Source organism: Choloepus didactylus, chromosome 17, assembly GCF_015220235.1.
Source record: "Choloepus didactylus isolate mChoDid1 chromosome 17, mChoDid1.pri, whole genome shotgun sequence".
NCBI classification, from domain to species: domain Eukaryota; kingdom Metazoa; phylum Chordata; class Mammalia; order Pilosa; family Megalonychidae; genus Choloepus; species Choloepus didactylus.
The window spans coordinates 60,352,677-60,376,122 of record NC_051323.1 but is presented as its reverse complement, the minus strand read 5'-3'; the positions used below and the strand labels follow the sequence as shown (position 1 = coordinate 60,376,122).

The 23,446-nt window shown below is 35.7% G+C and overlaps 1 protein-coding gene and 2 pseudogenes across 1 annotated transcript; 2 read left to right on the top strand and 1 right to left on the bottom strand.

Annotated features, from left to right (window-relative positions):
- Positions 1 to 2,581: 2,581 nt before the first annotated feature.
- Positions 2,582 to 11,207, bottom strand: DPY30 (dpy-30 histone methyltransferase complex regulatory subunit). The gene is made up of 5 exons (XM_037807537.1): positions 11,117 to 11,207; positions 10,802 to 10,873; positions 10,664 to 10,711; positions 4,919 to 5,061; positions 2,582 to 2,938 (listed from the first exon to the last, which is right to left on the bottom strand). Exons 2-5 carry the CDS (start codon positions 10,835 to 10,837, stop codon positions 2,866 to 2,868), a joined length of 300 nt encoding a protein of 99 aa, XP_037663465.1. The 5' UTR covers positions 10,838 to 10,873; positions 11,117 to 11,207; the 3' UTR covers positions 2,582 to 2,865.
- Positions 11,208 to 12,787: 1,580 nt separating this feature from the next.
- Positions 12,788 to 16,127, top strand: LOC119512699 (annotated as a pseudogene).
- A 551-nt stretch (positions 16,128 to 16,678) lies between these two features.
- LOC119512121 lies at positions 16,679 to 23,084 on the top strand (annotated as a pseudogene).
- Positions 23,085 to 23,446: the final 362 nt, after the last annotated feature.

Genomic DNA, 23,446 nt, shown 5'->3' with positions numbered 1-23,446 from the left:
TTACTAGAATAAATGATATTCTCTATTCTCTCAGTAAAATACACTGAATAATGCCTGCTGCAGGCTGAACTCTAGAAGCTAGTATACTATACTTTTTAGGAAACTCATCCATTGCTCTCTCTCTTCCCAGGTATGTGTGATACTCTTAAGTCACTGTGTTTTCAAACTTATTTATACCACTTGTACTAAGTATTGCCATTACATAATTCAAATACTATGTAAAGCAATGAAATAAAAAAACGTAGTGAATAGGGGGTTTGTACAAAAATTAGGTTGAATTTTTGGACTCAAAAAAAAAAAAAAAAAAAAAAAAAACAGCTGTCAAAAAATCTAAAACCGAAATTCAGAAACCGTATGTTTTATAGGTGTGGCTTATGGGGAAAAAAAATGCAGAGAATCCATACCCAAAGAAAAGACTGAAATCAAAATATTACCAAGTTAATCTACATTATATTAAGTTAAAAAATAAGAATCCATTTATAGTATATATGGCTATGATTCCTACTCTGACTCACTTTTTCAACTACCAGCCAGATGAGAAAACTTTTATTGTACACACATAATGGGCAGACTGATTTCCCCAAAGGAAAATTTTACCCATCTGAGAGGTAATACAGCATTATGCAAGGGTCTACAAGCATGCTGAATTGGTTTTCCTATCCCAAAATTACTAGCTATGTAACCTTCAGCAAATTAACCAAACCGAAGCTTCTTATTCTAAAAATAAGGTACTAAACCCACCTCACAGTGTTGCAAGGATTCAGTGACAATTCATGTCAAGTATCTGACATGGAGTCTGGCACATGATGGTAAGTCCTCAAGAAGGAACATGTGGACTGCCAACAAAAGGCATGCCTGTTCTCAGACCTAACTGCAAAAAGTATCAAATTCAGGATTTCAAAAACAATTCAGAACATTAGAAGTAATGCACACTAGGTAGATTACTGCATACTTACATGTACTTCCAACACTAAAGTAATACCTTCTAGATAGCCCTTAACCAGAGGCATGTATCAGAATGTCTTAGAGAGCTTTTTGCCAAATTCACATGCCCAGGCTCTATCCCAAAATTCAATCAGGTTCTCCAGGGCCCAGGTGTATATAAATATATATATATGAAAAGCTCTCCAATGGCTCTGACGTGAATTGAATCCTTGGAAAAAAAAAACATTGCTAAGAAGATGGCATTACTAATGCTTTAATAAGAGCACCCAACTAGAATTTACTCAGATGTTAAAATATAACTTAAAAGAATTGGATGGATTAATTTATGAGATATCCAAACTAACCAAAATAGATTTGGTTGAATTAATACTTGTGAAAACTACTATATAGGCAAGAGATCCCAGTATTTCCTGGTTTTTAACTATTCAAATATAGGCTCTAAGAACTATTCAAATATAGTTTGAATATAGGCTCTAAGAACTATTCAAATATAGGCTCTAAGAACCATAGTATCACATCCCCAAGTGTCAGTCCTACTGAAATAAGGGTTTCCTGTCTTAAAGAGAACTGTAAGACTTAACTCACCAGTATTAAATTCTTTCTTCATTTCTAACTTTACAAAGATCTTAACATTTTTAGCTTGGAGACACAAATATGTCTTTAATATGCTTCTAATGCAGGGTTTCTCAACCTTGGCACTATTGACATTTTGAGTTGGTAATTGTCTGAACGGGATGGGGGATGTCCTGTGCTTTTTAAGGTAAGTTTAACAGCATCCCTGGCCTCTATCCAGTAGATGCCCAGAGACTGCCACTCCACCCAAGTCATGGCAACCAAAATGTCTCCAGATATCACCAAACGTCCCAGGGGACAGGGGGATCAGGAGACAGGGGGTGCAAAATCATTCCCAGTTGAGAATCGGTGCTCCAATGAATGCTTTTCCTGACTCACTCTCTTCAATTTTATTTTCTAAGCTAGTGAGTTATCTCAGTTTCTTCACAGGGGCCAAAGCTAGCAGAGCCAAAAAAAAGAATTGGCTGCTGTTTTTTATAGCTCAGAGAAGCAATGACATTAAGTAATTCTCACTTAACTATCAGCAGCAACCAATAGCTAACATACATGATAGAACTGGGTATGAATCCCCATTCAAGCACTTACCAGCAGTGTGGTCTTAAGCAAGTCACTTAACCTCTCCAAGTCTGTTTCCTCATCTGCAAAATGGGAATAATGATATCTACTTTGCAGAACTGCTGTATTAGAGATAATTTAAGTAAAACAGTACTATGTCTGATACATAGTAGGACTGCTATAAATGATACCTATTATTATATTATTACTATAAAGGTTGATAGCATTGGAAGATATTGTACACCCTCTGCAATACTAATCAGTACTCCAACCTTATTACAAATTAGAATCACTTGTGATATTATTTAAAATAAATGAAGACACCCAAATCTCAACCCCAGATGGGTCCAGGGAGAACACTGAGAAAAACTAGCTGAGAATTTTTTATACTATACTTGACTCTGCTGTATTTTCACTCTACTGTAAAACTCTGCAGCATCCTAAGACACAAGGAAGAAGCCATTCATGAAAACAATTCCACCATATAAAATATTTGTCATACAAAAACTACTTTAAAATAATGGCATTTTAACAGTTTATTTTGAAGGTCATTTTAAAAACAAGGGTTAAAGACAATCTGAGAGAAAACTGCACAGAATACGCTCATTAAATAAGTGTGGTGATGAAACCAAATAAGGAAAATGTTTTCTCTTCTGCGACTCCGGAAATAAGTTCTGTGGTCCTCACGGTTCTTATACTTCCAAACAGGGGGAAAAATCATGGCAATTAAAGCTGCCTCTTAATCATGTAAATCTACAGTAGCAACCAAATTTTTCTGTTCTTCCCAATAAATCAGTTTCGCTCTTCAAACTGTGCCTTGTTTTTTAAAAGATATGATGCTAGAAATTCAATGGGATTTGGTGGTCTGTAAAGGAAAAGAAATCCAAAGTTTAGAAATTTATATGCTAGATGTGTTAATTTAAGTGTACACACATCTTTTTAAGTTTAATTTTCATTTTACAGTCAAAAGCCATTGTAGCAAATACGGTAAATGAAACAAGCAAGCAAGTTAGCCAACACTATTGTTTAAAGAAACAGAAATTTCTGTATGGCTTAAACCTGGTTATGAAGTCAATTCTAAAACACAAATTTCAAGTATGTACTGACAATGGGATAATGATTACCACAGAGGAAAAAAATGACTCGAAGGTGTCCCAAGAGAGGCTTCTGGGGTGCTGTCAGTTTTCAGTTCCTTGATCTGGGTGCAGGTTTACTTGGGTATGATTAGTTTGTGAAAATTCACCAATGAGTACACCTAGGATTCATGTAATTTTCGGTATCTACATTATCCTTCAATAAAAGTATAGAAAACAATATGGAATAATGGCTGTAGTATCACCAAGACATGTAGATGACCCTCCAGGTGACATGTTTTGTTATGTTTCTTCTTAAAAAGTCATATCTATCTTTCTTCAAATAATTTACATCAATAATAATTCTAATACGACCATACAGCACACCTGAGAAGTTACATGTGTTTAACAAAATTAAAGTGCTATTTCATGTGTACCATTTTTAAATTATTCTTGCTGAAAAAGCAGTCCAAGGATGAAAAAATTGGGGAAAAGATCTGTTTTAAACTCTTCCTTAAGAGGCGTATTGAAAATTCATTTACAATGACCTCAAAACATTACTTTAGCTCATTGTGCAGTCCTCTGAGCTACCTCCATGTATACAACATTTTTCATGTAATATTAAGGGTTAACTTGATGAATTATTTTTTCAGAACTCTTTAATTAAAACTGCATTTGCTAAACAGCATGCTACCCAAAACCTTCTTCACTTTTTTTGCTTCCAGGATTTAAGGTACTATTTAATATTATTAATGTATTAGCCTTCTTTATAGGAAAAAGGAAAAAACAGAATCAAGAAGCTAATAATAGATGCCCATTTTTGATGGTCAGTAGTAGAGCCAAGTGTCATAAATCCTATTTCATAAATGTAACAAAAACAAATATTTGTTGTTTATTCTCGTAATTTTTACTTAAATGACTATACCTATTCTAAATCAAAACTCACTCTTTAAGATGAGACATAATCAACAAGTTCTTTATTAAATTATGTGGTTTGGTTTGCTACAGTGTTCATAATTAACCTTTAAATAAAACATACGTACATAATAAATGCAGACCATCTAATTTACACAACAGTATTTCTTACTAGATTTGCTGATACAAAAAGAATTTAGGTGAGAATTACTGGGGAACGATATGTAGAGAAAAGAGAAATAACTTGAATCTTATAGAAATGTGAATTAAAACAACTTGGCAAAAAAGTGTGTAACACTTAATGTAGTGTCTTTGGAAGTATTTTAAGAACAAACTTTTGGACAGAAATATGATATGTCAACTACCATAAAAATAGTCATGTCCTTTGAACTAGCAAATCAACTCTTGGAAATTTATCATTACAAAGTACTTTAAAAAAAGGTAAAAGAGGCATGAAAATAGACAAAATACCTGGAGACCTATGATAGCATGAAATTGTACCTAAATGTTCAACAATGGGAAATGACTAAGTAAACTGTGTATTATTATAATTTGGATTACAATTACAAAGATAATGGAGAAATACGCAAAAAGTTTTGTTACTAAGAAAAAAGACACAAAATTCCATGTATGCCATTACAAATCTTTACAAATACATCTATGATTTAAAATTAAAAACAAATGAAAATGTCTGAGTAGTGAGATTATAGCTGACTTCTTTAACAAATAATCTTTATAATAGTCATAAATTATTTATACAGTAAAAAATAACTATAGATAACATATGGGGTTTCAAATAGGGAAAGTATGTATTTTGCTTTCTTTGGTAACTCCATTTGCAGAAACTATTATCTTACCTCTCCTTTGCAAGCACAGCAAGTCCCTGTAATAAGATAGGCACAACTGTCTGATCCAGGTAGGCACGAGTTGGTAAAGATTGGAGGTCCACCTTCTGCTTTGATGACTTTTCTGCATTAATCTTCTCATTTTCTACTATCCTCTAGTAAATTCAAAAAACAAGGCATGAATATTCCAAATGTGGATTATTTTGAGTGCTAAACAAAACTAATGGAAATATGACACTAATTGAGAAGGTAAATCAAGTACTAGAAAGCTGGTACTGGACTGCAAACTTCTCAGCCAACCTAACAAATTCAGACCCACCTCTAAATTTCATTCAAATTTTTTCTCTCCTCAGCCACCATAATATACGAATCTTTAAAAATATCCAGATCCTACTCTTTACCCTTTCCTTCTGTCTTTTTACAAGTAAGCACATGCCCTTTTTCTTTTTTGTGAGAATTCCTTCTTACATTGTGTCCCAAACAACATGGACATGACATTAAACAGCATTGAATCACTTAATAAGAAAGGTAGCCCTGTTTCCATTCTTTCATCACATATAACATCAAGGATAAAGTCTCAGTTTGGTGGTAAAATACCTTTAACGCCTTTGTTAACACTTGTTAAACTTGCTTTTCAACAAACAGAGCAGGATTCCTGCTCAGAGCTGTCCTGTCAATAGAAACTAACTAAAATGTACTACCATTATTTTGTATTCATTGTTATTATTTTTGTGGTTATTTCCTATTTATCACAATGACAATGGCATTCCATCTATGTTTCTTTTCTAAAACATATGCATCCTGAATTTTACAAAATGAATAGCTATGAAGAAAAAGCTATTAAGTAAATAATACTGGGAAATAATCTGGAAAAGATCATTAACGTGATATGTGAATGAATGAATTTTAAGAAACAATGATTTATACTTTCTACTGTTAATCATCCCAAAATATGGGGCCTTTCACATAAAGTCATCTGATATCCAGAGCATCAAAAACTACATTAATGAAAAATTTGCCTTCTTTTGGAAATCTACCATTTTAGAAATTAAGAAGGAAGTGGCTACAAGAAAGACAAAACAGTATTCTTAGAAACACTTTCATGTAACTGAACTTTTGTTTCAATCATACTCAAGGTAGATATAACAGTCAACAAAGAAAAAGAAGTTTTTCTAGATTAGTTTTATTTTGTAAACGTGAGTAAAATTTTAAATCACATACCTACAACATATATACCACAATTTCTAAAGACACTTCCCAAAACTTTGTCAGGCAAGTTTTCTAGTTATGGCCATGATTTTTCAATTTAATTTCAGAAATTAACTAGAAAATAATTTCTCTATAAAGGCTACTTACTTAATCTACAAAACAGTTTATTTGGCCCTGAATTGAGAAATTTATTGTTCATCAGTAATTTCAACAAACAGATAATACCCAAAGAGCACTCATTTCTGAAACTCTAATTGAAACCTTGTACAATTCACCTTTTTATTGCAGAAAAAAACTATGCAATTTGATATTTCTTAAGGCTGTTACATCATTTTGAATGTCTTCTTCCCCTACACCTCTAGATCAAAATCTACGGTGTTCAAAACTTCATCCTGATCACAATAATGAAAAGGAGGCAAACTTCAAAATTCCAGAAGTTATTTCCTAAAAATAGTCCTAATTTCCTGTCATAATACTGGTACACAACAAAACGTCAGTTACATGATACTCCAGTACCTCCAATAAGAAACAGAAAGCCTAAGCAACTCCTAAAGATCCTTACATTTATAATCTATGATAAGCTCCTTAACCAAATGCCCTGATCTATTTTATTCAAACATTTACTGAATACCTAATACATGCCAACTGCTATGCTTATTTAGTTAAGTCAAAATCCTAAATTAATCCAAAAAAATACATATCCAAAGTACTGCAAACAAAAAAGAAAGAGCCTGATAACAGTGGAACAGTGATAACAAAAAAGGGGAAAAATGAGGTGAGCCCTATAAATGTCCCAGCTTACTACTTCCCGCCTGTAGAGTTGGCAGGATGCAGAGCGGAAAGAAGAACCCCAATGAGCCAGGTGTCCCTGGCAGAGGAGACAAAGGTGAGAACTCAAGGAAACCAAAACTAAAATTTGCAGGGCAAAGAATAGAGAGGAGAGGGCTGTGTGGAGAAGGGACAATTCACCTTTTTATTGCAGAAAAAACTAAGCAATTTGATATTTCTGAAGGCTGTTATATCGTTTTGAATGTCTTCTTCAGCTAGACCTGTAGATCAAAATCTACTGTGTTCAAAACTTCATCCTTATCACAATAATGAAAAGGAGGCAGAACAATCCCTGGGACTCGCACAAGGTCAGGAACAGTTTGTGTCCTCACCACTAAGAATAGGAAAACCTCATAAAACACGGAGTGTTGGGCAGAATACAGTTATCCCTTCCATTGAGACTTTCCCCATCACAGGTACAATATATCACAGGTCAGCATAAGAAATGAAATGGGAATTTGGGGGAAGTTTTTTGGAAGCTGCAGACCACATACAAAGGCCAGCAGACAACACAGAAAAAGTTTAGAAACTCAGAAATGCATTATATATGTGTATAGTATTGTATAATATTAACATATTTATCTTTTAATACCAATAAAATACTGTAAACACCCCATAAAAGAAAAAGAAAAAATTTAAACTTCTTCTCTGGCATGAAGGGAAGGCCAAAAAATTTTACACAGATTTTCCAGATCACAGGGGTACTGCACCCCTAACCCCCACAGAGTGGAAGGGATAACTGTATTCAGGAGGAGGAAATTAGGTCTAAACTAAAGGCTTCTCTGGTCCCACCCAACAATTCTGAAAAGCAAGACTCAAAAGGATCAAACTGTCTCCAAGTAAGTTAACTGTGTCCCAAAACAAAGCTCAAGAATATTTGAACGGATACAAAAATATCAAGAACCCAAAAAGGTAAAATTCACAATGCCTGGCATCCAATAAAAAGTTACCAGGCAGGCAAAGAAGCAGGCAAACACTCCCCATAATAAGGAAAAAAAATCAATCCACAGAAAAAGAACCAGAAATAATAATAAACATGATAGGATAGACAAGGCCATTAAAAAGTTGATTATAAATATATTCCATATGTTCAAGAAGACAAAGAAAAGCATGAATAAATTAATCTAACAAAATATTTGAAAATATTTGTAGAAATGACTAGAAATTTTTCCAAATATGATGAAAAATCTCAATCCAAAAATCCAAGAAGTTCAATGAATCTCAAGTACAGGAAACATAAAGAAAATACACCAAGATGCATCATTTATCCAATTACTTAAAATCAATGATAAAAAGAAAATCTTCAAGGCAGCAAGAGAAAAGATATTGCATATAGAGGAGGAAGGATAATAACAATGCCAGTCAGCTGACAGTGGAGCAACATCTATACCCAGCAAAAATCTTTCAAAACTGAAGCCAAATAATGACTTTTTCATTCAAATGCTGTCAAAATTCATCATTGGCAGACCTGCACTACATGAAATGTTAAAGGTAGACTTTAAGGTGGAAGGAAAATGATACTAAATGGAGATCTGGCTTTACACAAGAGAATATAGTCTCAAAATTGGCAAATTCATGGATAAGTATTTTTAAAATCCTTTTTCTTACAGTTCAAATCTCTTTAAAACATAACTGTTGAAAGCAAACATTAAAATCATGAATTATGGGATTTATAACTTATGTAGAAGCAAAATATATGACAATAATAATACAAAGGCCAGGAGATGGAAAACAGAAAAATACTGTTGTACAGTTCTTATACTATATATGTAAACTCATAATACTACTTAAAGGTAAATTGTGATAAGTTAAAGATATATACCGTAAGCCCTAAAGCAACCACTTAAAAAAAGACATAATTAAAAAGCCAATAAAGGAAATAAAATGAAATCATCAAAAACAAAAAATGAGCCTTAGAGTAGTGGTTCCCAGATTTTCAGTAATCACAAACAAAAATTAAAAATAAAATAACATGATGAACAACTATCATAGGATTAACTTTTTATTTTGCCAAGAAAAGACTTAAAAATGAACAAATGAAAAACATAATTACTATTTTACTCTCTCCATTCATTCATAAAAAAGCATTTTAAAACTATTAATGGGAAGTTAATGCTTAAATTGTAGCATTTCTATTTGAGAAAAGTTTTGGTAATGGATGGTGTATGGTAGTAAAACATTGTGAACATAATAAGCAGCACTGAATTATATATTTGAATACAGTTAAAAGGAGGAAATTTTCAGTTGTATATGTGTTACTAGAGCAAATTTTTTTCAAAGATCCAATGGACTATACAACACAATGAACTGTGAAGTAAATTATGGACTATAGTTAATAGTACAATTATAAAAATGTTATTTCATGAATTGCAACAAATGTACCACACTAATGCAAGGTGTTAATAATAGGGTGGGGTATAGGAACTCTGTATTTTATACAAGATTTTCCTGTAAACCTACAATTATCTTAAAATATATATATATATAAAAACAGGAAGGCCAATCTACAAATAACCAAAAAAGATGTTTGTTTGGCATTATCAAAATTTCACTGCACTATCTGCTCTGCTGATGCCTAAAAAGAAGCCTCTTAAATGACAAGAACACAAAGTGGTATATATTCACCTGATTCAGCATAGTAATTAAAGTTAAAATGTACTACTAAGAGGGAGACTATCTTCTGACTACTGATATCAAACCAATAAATATTCCAAGCAATTTTATAGCCACAGAGTAGTTACTCTACATGAACTCTAAGAGTTGGTCAAGATCAGCAATACAACTTAATCCTATCTCAAATAATTCTGGATTGAAAACCAGCCTGGACTGAAACACAGCTCCCCATGGACAAGTTTTTCAATCTCTGGAGTACTTAGGGCTTAAGATAAATGCAAATTACTTAGAACCATGCCTGGCACATAGTAAAAGAGCTAAAGAAATATTAACAGCTCTTTCTATTACTCTGCTTGGAAATGCTCCTGCTCTCATTTATCAAACTTAATCCTCTTCAATGACTTTTTTCTTTTTTTTTAAATAAAACATACAGATAATTTACTACAGAAAGCCTCTATTGTCATAACTAATCCCACCAAGCTCTGGTTAATTCATTTGTTCAGGCTATTATTCATCCATTTACAAATTACCTTCTATTTTTAGACAACCTCTTAGAACTTACATGCAAAAGATGTATAAAAATATCCCCCTTGTATGTACTCCCTCAATTCAGACTGAACCACTTAAGGAAAATCTAGTGCCTACTGTGTGTGTGATTGCTTTCAATGATAACCTACTACTGAACCCTACAAAGAAATAAACACATATTAAATGTGGACTTCATCAGCACACTTCCCGCTACACAGACGAACAGATTATTTCATTTAAAGATGTGCAGTTTTTGCAGCAATATCCCAACAACTGTATTAATAGCCCAACAACTGTATTAATAGCCACAAAGAAAACGATTCTGACATTTAGTTGGTAATATGTGTTTCTTAGTATCACTTTCAAAGTTCAATCGTTTGGCTCAGAACGAATTGGCTTTTCGGTATACAATGAAGTATTAGTACCGCTAGTAAAAGACACTATACACAATTTGACACTGTTTACATCATGATGATAAAGTTTTCCTTTGTGCAAAGCAAGCCTAGTAAAAAACGGATCCCAAGTTTTCTTCAGCTCTGAAGAGACGCACATATGCGGCATAAGAACTGGACGAGTTACCTCGACGTTGTCTGTGAGACCGTACTCAGAGTGGGGATTTTCCGCAACCTAGAAAACAAACCATGGGTCACAGAGATATCAGCCCTTTCTCGCTGTATGCCAGCACACCGCCACCCTGAATCTGGAGCCTCCCGGTACCTGCGTCTGTCCCTCCAGCATCTGCTCTGGCTCCATGGCGGACCCAGCAAGTCACAGTCCCCGGATTTCAGTCTTGGAAAAGAAGAAGAAGCAGCGTGAGTTACCCGGGAGATTTCAACATGAAGACTCCAGGATGGAGTCCGATCCAGCCCCGACCCCGCCCCTCACCCCAGCCTGGGCGCGGGAGCACCCATAGCAGCAGAGGAGCAGGGTGGGACAGTCCAGGACTGGGTGACCGCATCAGGTCTGGCAAGGCTCGCGATGTTCCCAAGTGCCTGGGATGAGTGAAGGAAACGGGAAAGGAGAGCTGATTACCCGCGCACTAGCCGTTTGTCCCTAAGACTCCTGCACCGCGCCACCAACTCCCAGCACGAACCGCTTCGGCCGTAAGTGAGGGATGTCGCACGACTGCGGCGCCTGCGCAGAGCTCCCCAGTAGACCCAGTGCGGGGAGTGACCCAGGCGAGCCTTGAACTTGTGCGGCGCTGTGCGGTCCACAGCACGACCCGCGTAAGTCCTGGATCCTGAGCATACCAAAGCGGATCTTTCCTCAAACTGCTCATCCAGGGCGAGTGCAACCTCAGCTGTAGACCCCCTGACCAGCACAGCTGGTAGGGGGTCGGCCCCGCCAGCGTTCAGAGCTGCCTAAAAGCTTCTGCCTAAGGTTTTTTTCCGCTGTACCACAGGCCCAAGCTGAACAATCTACGAAAGAATGTCAGAGTTTTACTCGAGAGCCAAAAATGAAGAGAGAAGCAGTTTTTGAAGGTTTCATAGTAAGCTTTTATTCAAACCCTTAAATTTATAAATATGCCATGTCATTGCCACCTTACCTTTGTACCAAGAAACGCAATAGGCAACTCTGGCTTTCCAAATCGTGACCACTTTGAATAACTCTTAAGGCGGGCATCATAATCCTTCATTCAAAAAACACTGAGACACAAAGGGTATTTCGCCTCCTTCACACAGTTTGTAAATAGCAAATAGGGTCTGGTAAATCAGATTGTTTTAATTCCAATAAATCCATTTATTTTAACATAAATATGTGATACACTCATTAAAATTTTTGCCTTTGACTCAATAATCCCATTTGTAGTTGTGCTTTGTAATAAGAAAAATTGAAAATTTCACATCAAATATTTGAAGAATAAGTTGTGGCACAGCAATGTGATGTAATATAAGCCATCAAAATTAAAATAGCTCAAATATAGAAAAATTTATAACATTAAGATGTGTTTAAAAAGTAGAATACAATTTTATTTTTTGCTACTCTGCAAGAACTACATGTACTTAGATCTAAAGTAAATGTAAATTTTTAGGAGGTCAAACTGTGGGTAGGTTTTTAAAGTTTTAAAATATATACTTGATTATTAGAAAGTATTGTGATTGGTGATGTACAAAGATACACATATGGCACTTTGAGAATTTTTCATGTAAGGCTGATGCAAAAATGTGGATGCACATGTACAGGATATATAAATCGTCTAGCACCTACCTGCATTATTAATTCAAATTAAGATTAAGTGCGTTTCAGCCTTAGAACAATGCTGCTCAGGACCAATCCAACACTGTATGTATATGCACTGTGAGGACAATGTTCAGAGAAGCCTGTTGTGTGCTTATTTATTCACATTTTTGTTAAATGTTAAATTGTTTAGCACAAGTAAATCTGAGTGCATAGTATGTCATTTCATTCCTTTGACTTTCTTGAGTGTTTTCTTTAAATGTCTGCAGAGCTGCTGCCCCTTCCTTGAACTATGAGTACTGCAATAGTTTTAATTCTCAGTATGAGTAGAGCATTTTGAGCTTTAAATCTAAGGGGAACACAACGGCCTGGTTGGCATAAGCAATGAACATCAAGAAACCATCTTGCTGTGGAAGCAAAATTATTTTTCTTCTCCTTTTTTGAAAGATCTTTCCTTCTGAGGCCTATTTTCTTGTTTACACAAGTTCAGCAATTTGAAAGGAAGAGGCAACAGTAAGTTTCAAAATGGCAGAGAAATTTGAAAGTCTCATGAACATTCATGGTTTTGATCTGGGCTCTAGGAAGATGGACTTAAAACTACTGGGTTGTGGAGGCAGTAGCTTGGTTTTTTCCACTGTAGACAATGACTAAAGAAAGAGTAGCCATCAAGAAAATTTTCCTTACTGGTCCCCAGAGTGTTAAACATACTTCATGTGAAATCAAAATTATTAGAAGACTTGACAATCATAACATTGTAAAAGTGTTTGAAATTCTTGGTCCCAGTGGAAGCCAGTTAACAGACGATGTAGGCTCTCTTACTGAACTGAACAGTGTTTACATTGTTCCGTACATGGAGACAGACTTGGCTAATGTGCTGGAGCAGGGCCCTTAACTGGAGAAGCATGCCAAACTTTTCATGTATCAGCTGCTACATGGGCTCAAGTATATTCATTCTGCAAATGTACTGCACAGAGATCTCAAACCAGCTAATCTTTTCATTAATACTGAAGTCTTGATGCTGAAGATGGGTGATCATGACCCCATTAGTCCAATAAGGGTCTTCTTTCTGAACGATTGGTTACTAAATGCTACAGATCTCCACGTCTTTTACTTTCTCTTAATAATTATACTAAAGCCATTGGCCTGTGGGCTGCAGGCTGCATCTGTGCTGAAATGCTGATTGGTTAAAGCCCTCTTTGCAGGTGCACATGAACTTGAACAGATGCAGCTGATTTTAGAATCTATTCCTGTTGTACATGAGGAAGATTGTCAGGCATGTCTCAGCATAATTCCAGCTTACATTAGAAATGACATGACTGAGCCACACAAACCTTTAACTCAGTTGCTTCCAGGAATTAGTCAAGAAGTACTGGATTTCCAGGAACAGATTTTAACATTTAGCCCCATGAATTGGTTGACAGCAGAAAAAGCACTCCCCCATACTTACAAGAGCATATATTCTTTTCCAACAGATGAGCCAATTTCAAGTCATCCTTTTCATATTGAAGATGAAGTTGATGATATTTTGCTTATGGATGAAACTCACAGCCACATTCATAAATGGGAAAGGTACCAGTTTTCAGAGCAGGATTGGCCTATACATAACAACTTTGCTATTGAGGAAGTTCAGCTTGACCCAAGAGCTCTGTCTGATTTCGTTGATGAGGAGGAAGTACAAGTTGATCCTCAAAATATCTGGATGGAGATCATAAAAAGTATCTGGAGGATCCTGCTTTTGATACCGATCACTCTACTGAGCCTTGTTGGCAGTACCAAGATCGTCATGAAAACAGATATTGTCATCTGAAGTGTAGCCATACTTGTAACTACAAAACGAGGTCATCATCATATTTAGATAACTTAGTTTGGAGAGAGAGTGAAGTTAATCATTATTATGAACCTAAGCTTATTATAGATCTTTCCAATTGAAAGGAACAAACCAAAGAAAAATCTGATAAGAAGGCAAGTCAAAATGTGAAAGGAATGGATTGGTTAAAGCCCAGATAGCTCTAGAGGAAGCATTACAGCAACCAGCTAAAAAAGAAAGGGAAAAGAATTAGGGATTTGACTTTGATTCCTTGATTGCAGGAACTATTCAACTTAGTTCACATCATGAGCATACTAATGTTGTCAATAAACTAAATGACTTGAATAGCTCAGTGTCCCAACTAGAATTGAAAAGTTTGATATCAGAGTTAGTAAGCTGAGAAAAAGAGGAAAAAAGAATGGCAAATTTGGCTCAGTTAGAAGACTTGTACCAGTCTTCTTGGGGTAGCCAGTTTGTCAGTGGTGGAGAGGACTGTTTTCTCATAAGTCAGTTACTTGGGCAGGTTTGTTAGCAGGAAAGAAGATGCTCAAATGCTAGAAACTGAGCCAGTAGAGGATGGGAAGCTTGGGGAGAGAAGAAATGAGGAAGGATTTCTGAACAACAATGGGAAGTTCCTCTTTAATAAGCAGCTTGAATCTGTAGGCATACCACAGTTTCACAGTCCAGTTGGATCACCACTTAAGTCAATGCAGGCCACATTAACACCTTCCGCTATGAAGTCTTCCCCTCAAATTCCTCCTAAAACATACAGCAGCATTCTGAAACATCTGAACTGAAAATACTCAGCAGACATTTCTCTTTGCATTCTTCATGAAATTTTGTCTTTTTTACTACTAGTGTCATTTTTTAACTTGAATCACATGGTGTCACTTTAGTAAAGATTTCACTAGTTTGGTTTTTGAAATGCAGACTTATTTTCTCCATGTGAGATGTTTTCATTTTAACTGGCATGTCATTTGCACACACAAAAAATTTAAAAACAGAGCAAAATAATGCAATGCAGGCAGAGACAAAAGAAATGCACTAAGCCAAGTAAAAACATTCTCTCGTAGAACAATGAACCTTTTTATAGGAAACAAAAATCTTGCCTTGAAATTTACACAGTAAGACTGTACCTAATTGCATGAAAATATCTATTTTTTTCCTAAAACATTTTTTCATTCATGAGTATTTTCAAGTTTTACATACTGTACACATTTCTTAAAACACATGATACCAGCAGCAACCGAAAATGAATGCCAAATTTGGTACATATATGTTATGTGCCTCAAGATAACAGTATTATGTGGCAAAAACATATACCACCCATAGAGCTTCACAATGTGCACTTCTATTTAGCCAACATTTATTATAGTAAACTATTCTCAAGATTCATGCACTGTTTGTAAATGTTCTGGTATGCATTTTTGTAGTGAAATGTTAATATATCACATCTTATTTATTTTAGCAAATCAGTATATTTTTTGTATTTAATTATAGAAAGTTAACTTAGTTTTTGAAATTTATTTGCAAATACACTTTTTTCATTTGGCACTGTGGTTTGTTGCCTACCTAGCTGAATATATAATGTCAGCTTATTTTAAGGTTGTCCATATACTTAATTTACTTAAATGTTCATTTTAAGTAAAGTACTAACTGTGCATAGGAATTTGTATTTTGGAGGTGCTTGATCTATCTACAAAGAAAAATCAGGAATTACTTTCTTATACAATGTTCCTAGAAGTCTTAATTGTGTTTATTTTTTAAAGCAAACTGTAATGTTAGACTTATGTATATGGAAGTAATTTAAGGTACATCATTATTGTAGTTTAAAAGTTGTACATGATAAGACATTTTGTTTTTACTGTATGTTTTTACTGAATGATCTATTTCTTGTCCCAGGGCAAGCATGAATAAAATTAGGTTAAAAGAAAAGATTAAGTCCTTTTCAGGAATGAGAAATAAAAGTATGAAAGAGAATAATTGGAAAAACTTAGAATAGTTATGTTCATTGTCATATTTTCATATATCCTCACATTTTCCATAGTAGGCAGTCAATAAATGGTTTCAAATTCCAGGAAATGAGAGCTACTAATTAACATTTCCTAAGTACTGATAATGTTTGTAAACTTGGGAAGCTAGATTCTGAGCTCCTTTGGGGCTGGCTCCTTGTCATGTATCTTTATACTTCATAGGGTGCCTGGTACATCATAGGTGCACGATAAATATGCATTGACTGAGTCAGCTCATATTCAAATTGGATATTAGTATATACACTGACACAACTGAAGCAAAAAAAAAAAGACAATATAAAGATATCTACTGAAGGGAACAGCACAAAACAATTAACTGTCCATTGGCCAGGTTTCTTTCAATCTAGAGAAGAGTATTACTGTCACTTTTAAAAAGCTTCACAGAAACCATGTACTAGCAATAGAGAGATGGACAAAAAAAAATGATAGGTCAAAATAATGTAAAAGAATTAGCAAGAAGGTAATAGGAAATGTAAAGTTAATTGAAGATACTGCAAAATGCTAAGTTTTGATATGATATTTAAGATTTTAAAGAAGATGGTCTTGAGTAACCATGCTTAATGACAGAAATTTGCAATGACGGGTACAGTCTAGAGAGGGGTAAATTAAAAAAAGGAACAAGAAGAACATTTAACCCTTATTTTGGACTTACAGTGCCAAACTATTCAGAACTCCTGTCATCCGTTTCCTATGTGTCCTTGTTTATAGTCCTTACCTCATTCGGCCTTATAAACAGAAGTAGATTTTGAGTTCTACAAAGGTAAGGACCTTGTTATATTCATTTTTGGATTTGTTTATTTCTTACATTAAATAGTTATTTCTTGAAGTGAATTTATAGAGAAAGCAAGCACTTGCACCAAAGTACTGCTCTCTGGACTTAATTGTCTTTCTTGGTTTTTAGGGAGATCAGGTTGGAGATCCTAGAATTAAAATTCCAGAATCTAGAATCATGAAGCAAAACTATGTTTGACCCACTTTTTCAGCCTTTGTGCAGATTCCATTGATGAAACATCAACCTATCAGACAGGCACTACCTATTTAAGTATAATACAATATGTGTAATGGAGGAACACTTGCTTTGGGATCAAAAGATATTAAAACCTAGTTCCTTCACTTGTTTATCATGTATAATTAAACAAATAGTTTAACTCTCTGAGTTTCAGGTTTTTTCACATATTAAAATTAGGATAACAATTCTTAATTGTTAGGGAGGATCAAATGAGACAAGTTAAATGAAAAAGCTTTGAAAACTGTGGAGTTAGTTATATAATGTAAATGAAATTCATTCTGTTTTGTCTACTTGTCAATGGGTTTTTTTCAGATTTTACTCTACCTCCTCAAAGATTTTCAGTTTTGAAATGTGTTGAATTTATGCTTTATGTTTTCCTTTTGGAATACAAAATGACTGTCATTATCACATAAATTTATGTTTATAAATAGGTCATGGGTTATTAAGTGATAGTCACAATACATTAATTCGACATCCTTTGAGTTTAAGATACCCTGAGCCATTCCAAGTTAGTTTATGTTGTAATCATATCTCTTTTTAAAGACAAACAGGCAGTAAAATAGAAATTGATAATTATGCCACCTAATTTTAATACAAGATTGCTGTTTAAAATGTTGTACTCTATAATACCATGAGCAGAGTGTGGGAAGATGGTGGAGTAGGAAGCACCAGAATCAGCCCCTCCATGAAAGCAACTATCATACTGGCAGGAACTATCTTAATCAACTATTTTGGAACCCTGGACCCCAGGGAGACACTTATGGTATCCAGGAAGGAGCTGGTTGAAGAGACTGATAAATTACAATGGTGAATTTCACCTTTCATATAGCAGCCACCATAACCATCCTCCAACAGTGTGGCAGGCAGCTGTGGGGGATGCAGCCCAAGTTCCTGGTACATCCAATATCTGGATGTGAGTATGGTATAATCTCTGATCAATACATTTGATCAACTACTTTAGATCAATAGGGGGCTGGCACTGAAAGCAAATATTGTTAAAAGTTTCCTCAGGCAGAAGCACCAGAACTGCTTTAAGAAGTGCCTCTTTTGATTTTTTTTTTCTCTTTTTTCTTTTTATTCCCCATTTGGGAGTAAAATCAATTTGAATAAGTCACCAATTGACAGCTTAGGCCTTTTTTTTTTCCTTTTGTATTCCCAGTGATTAGAATAGTGCCTAGAAAGTAGATGTTCAATAAATGTTGGTTAAAGAATTAATAAATGAATGAAATAGAGGCTATTTATTTTTATTATTTTTTTTATGTGACTCAGATCTCTGGGTGCAAATTTGGGGATCATAAAGGAGATCTTATCCTCCTGGGCCTCGTTCTTTTTTGTTTTTTTTTTTAATTTATTTGCAGTTAGGCTTAGAGACAGAAAGTCCACATTTGAGCAACAAATAGGTTCTTTGGAGGTGACTCCTAGGCATAATCATAGGTCTGCTTAGCCTCCCCTTTCTAACCATAAGTTTCACCAGAGCAAGCCTCAAGATCGAGGGCTTGACTTACAACGTAGGGAGTTCCTAAGTTCACATAGCATATGTTCTGTTGACAGCTTCAGCCTTAAACAAGAAAAAAACAAACTATTAATCCCAGAGGAGTGGAACAATTAGATTTCCAGTGTTACAGCAACATAATATTCATAATGTCCGGTTGTCAACAAAAAATTACAAAACACAGAAAGAAACCAGAAAATATGGCTCACTCACAGGAAAAAATTGACATTGAAACTATTAGTCAAAGATGTTAAATCAACTCTCTTGACTCTGTTCAATAAGCTAAAGGAATCCATATTTTTAAAAAAACACTAAAATTTCTTCCATGAACTTCTATGAAGTAGAACAAACGTACAAAACTATTAAAGGACTTAATAATAGAGTGGTATATGGAGCCATTGATTGTATACTTTGTATGGTTTGAATGGTGTGTGACTATATATCAATAAAATTGCATTAAAAGAGAAAAAAACTAAAGGAAAATGATGTCTGAACAACATAAAAAGATAGAAAATATAAAAAGGAATGAAACAAATTTTGGAGGTGAAGAGTATAATCATTGAAATGAAAGAATCACAGGAAAGTTTCAGAGCAGATTTGAACAGGCAGAAGAAAGGATCAACAAACTTGAAAACAAGACAATTGAAAGTGAGAACAAATGGAAAAACAAAAAAGAATGAAGACTACCTACACTGGCTCAAAAAGAAATAGAAAATCTCAACGACTCTATAAAAAGTAAAAGATTCAATACGTGATTTAAAAATACCCCAACAAAGAAAAGTCCAGGACTAAAGTTTGCTGAATCCTACCAAACATTTAAAGAAGATTTAACAACAATCCTTCTCAAATTCTTCCAAAAAATAGAAGGGGTGGGAATACTTCCTAACTCATTCTATGAGGTCAGCATTACCCTGATCTCTAAAGACAGCACGAGAAAAGAAAACTACAAACCAATATCCCTTATAAATATAGATACAAAAATTATAAACGTAGATACAAAATACAAGCAAATCAAATCCAAAAGTGTATTAAGAGGAGTATACACCATGACCAAATGGGTTTTCTTCCAGGAATGCAAGTATTGTTCAACATAAGAAAATCAATCAATGTAGCATGCTACACCAAAAGAGGGATAGTAAAAATCACAACACTTCAATTGATACAGAAAAGGCATTTAACAAAAGCCAACATCCTTTCCTCATAAAAACACTTAGAAAACTAGGAACGGAAGGAAACTTCCTCAATATATAAAACCCACAGAAAATATCACCCTTAATGCTGGAAAACTGAAAGTTTTCACCCAAAGATCAAAACAAGATAAGGATGCCCACTGTCAGTACTGTTAATCAATATTGTATGGGAAGTTTTAGCCAGAGCAATCTGGGAAGAGGAAGAAATAAAAGGCATCCAAATTGGAAAGAAGTAAAACTATCCTTATACAGATGACATGATCCTATATATAGAAATCCCAACGAAGACACAAGAAAGCTGCTAAAACTAATAAACATATTCATAAAAGTAGCAGGATAAAAGATAAACATGCAAAAATCAGTTGGGTTTCTGTATACCAGTAATGAACAATCTGAAAAGGAACTCAAGAAAACAATTTCACTTATAATCACATCTAAAAGAATAAAACACCTAGGAATAAATTAAACCATGAAGATGAAAGACTTGTACAGTGAAAACTACAAAATACTTCTAACAGAAATTAAAGAAGACCTAAATAAATGGAGAGACATCCCATGTTCATGGACTGGAAGACTTACTATTGCTAAGATGTCAGTACTATATAAAGTGACTTACAACTTCAATGCCATCCCTATCAAAATTCCAACAGCCTTTACTGCAGACATGGAAAAGGTGATCCTCAAATTCATATGGAATTGCAAGGGGCCCCCAGGAGTGAAACAATCTTGAAAAAGATTGAATTTAGAGGACTCACACTTCCTAATTTCAACTCATACTACAAACCTACAGTAATTAAAACAGTGTGGTACTGGCATAATGATAGATAAATCAATGGAAAAGGGTTGAGAGTTCAGAAATAAACCCTCACATCTATGGTCTGTTGATTGTTGATGAGAGTGTCAAGTCCATTCAATACAGAAAGAATAGTTTCTTTAACAAACGGTAGGTGCTGGGAGAACTGAAAATCCATGTTCAGAAGAATGAATTTGGACCCCTACTTTCCCCATATAAAAATATATTCAAAATGAATCTATGACCTAAATATAAGCGCTAATGCTATAAAACTCCTATAAGAAATCATAGGGAAATATCTTCAGGACCTTAGATTTGGCAATGGATTTTAGATTTTACACCAAAAGCACAAGCAACAAAAGAAAAAAATAGATAAATTGGACCTCATCAAAATTAAAAATTTTTGTGCATCAAAAGACTTCATCATGAAAGTAAAAATGCATCCTACAGAATGGGAAAAAGTATTTGGAAACCATATATCTGATAAGGGTTTAATATCCAGAATATATAAAGAAATCTTACAACTCAACAACAAAAAAAACAAACAATTAAAACATGGGCCAAGGATTTCAAAAGATACTTCTCCAAAGAAGATTTACAAGTGAGCAATAAATATATGAAAAGATGCTCAACATCATTAGCCAGTAGAGAAATGCAAATCAAAACTACAATGTGATACCACTTCACACCCACTAGGACAGTTGTTATTAACAAAAACAGAAAATAACAAGTGTTGACAAGGAAGTGGAGTTAGGAACCCAGAAACATTGTGGGTGGGAATGTAAACTGATGCAGTCACTGTGGTAAACAGTTTGGAAGTTCTTCAGATAGTTAAACATAGAATTACTATATCACCTGGCAATTTCACTCCTAGGAATATACCCAAAAGAATAGAAAGCAGGGATGAATATGAGTATATCAGTGTTCATGGCAGTATTACTCACAGTAACCAAAAGGTGGAAGTTATCACACTGTCCATCAACAGACGAAAGGATAAACAAAATGTAGTATATCCATACAAAGGCATTATTCAGACATAGAAAGAAATGAAGTGCTGATACATGCTACAATATGGATGAACCTTGAAGATATATTGTATGAAATAAGCTGGACACAAAATGACAAATATGTATTATTTATCTTATATAAATACTTGGCATAAGCAAATTCATTGAGACAGAAAACAGAATATAGTTACCAGATGTGGGGGGAGGGAGGTATGGGGAATTAATGCTGAATGGGTATGAATTTCTGTTTGAGATGATGAATATATTCTGGAAATAGATATTGATGAGTTACACAATATAGTCAATGTACTTGATGTCACAGAATTGTTTACTTAAAAATGGTTAACCCTCTTGGCAAGATGGTGGTCCCCAGTTGGAGTTTGTCAGGCCCCCAGGTCTGAGCCACTGATCACCATTTGGGGAGTCTCTTCACGCTCCTCTGGAAGCCATTTTGTTCTGCCGCTGCTGCCTCTAGTCCCCTGAATGCCCAGCTATTGGCAGAGAGGCTCCGAGCCCAGAAACGGGAACAAAAGAAGGAGGAGCCAGTGCCTACAAACCCTGTTCAGTGGAGGGTGCGAGAACTAGTGGGGTTCACACAGCAGCTGCAGTGAGTCTACCCAAACATGCCTACTAAGGCACTGAGACGAGGGATTCTTCAACAGGACAACGACCTTGTGGTCATCAATAAGCCCTACAGTCTCCCTGTCATTGGTGGCCCTGGGGTCCAGCTCTGCATCAGTGATGTGCTCCCTATCCTGGCAAGGATGTTGCTTGGCCACAAGGCAGAGCCCCTGCATCGGTGCCACCGGCTGGACAAGGAAACTACGGGCTTGATGGTGTTGGCTCGAGAGATGGAAGTGGCACATCAAGTCCAAGAGTTGTTTAGAACCTGTCAGGTGGCAAAGAAGTAATGGGAAAACACTGTGTGCATCCCCATTCCCCCAGGAGGAGTCGTGGACATCCCCATCATTGAGAAGGAAGTGCAAGGGCAGCAGCACCACCACAAGATGATGCTGTCCCCGAGCTACCACATGGACAGTGGGAAAATAGTGAAAGTGCATACCAACTGGCATGCACACGTGGCCATGACCCGGTACCAGGTGCTCAGCAGAGGCACTGTCCTCTGCCCTGCTGGAGCTCCAGCTTGTGACCAGAATAAAACATCAGCTTTGAGTTCACCTGTCTTTTGGATTGGATTGTCCCATCCTTGGTGATCACAAATACTCAGACTGGAATAGTTTGGCTCCCCAGAAGCTGTTTGCAGGCATGCTGAAGAGGCTGGGGCTGGAACAGGAGAAGGCCCAGCACCTCCCTCTTCACCTGCATGCCCGGTAGCTCGTCCTGCCTGCCCTGGGGTCCAGGAGGGAAGAATTCAACTTGGTCTGCCAGTTTCCTCACTTCTTTGCTCATTCTCTGAAACACCTGGGCCTAGAGATGCCAAGTAAGGATCAGCATGGAGATGATGAACTGGGCCATTTGGGATCACGTTAAAGACTGTGGAGTGGCTTGGCCCCTGAACACTTCACTCTGTGTAATAGGAAGTGAAGTTGGCGTTGGTGACCCCAGAAGAGCCAGGTATGAGAAGTTGAAGAACTTTGGCTCATTTGGGGCTTTTAATGTTGAATAAACTCTACCAATAATTTGGGCAAGCTGTTAGAAAGCCTGCAGGAGTCTCCTTGCCACAGGATCTCCTTGCAAAAGTGGAAGAAGAGGCCAAATCAGGAGAAACTAAGATGCAGCTAGGGGAGACAGGGCAAAAAAACACCTCCATGAAAAATACTAGATAGAGGCCAGAAAGTGACCCAGAACAGCAGTTCCAGTGATGCACCAGCTGGACAAGGTCTGCTAAATCC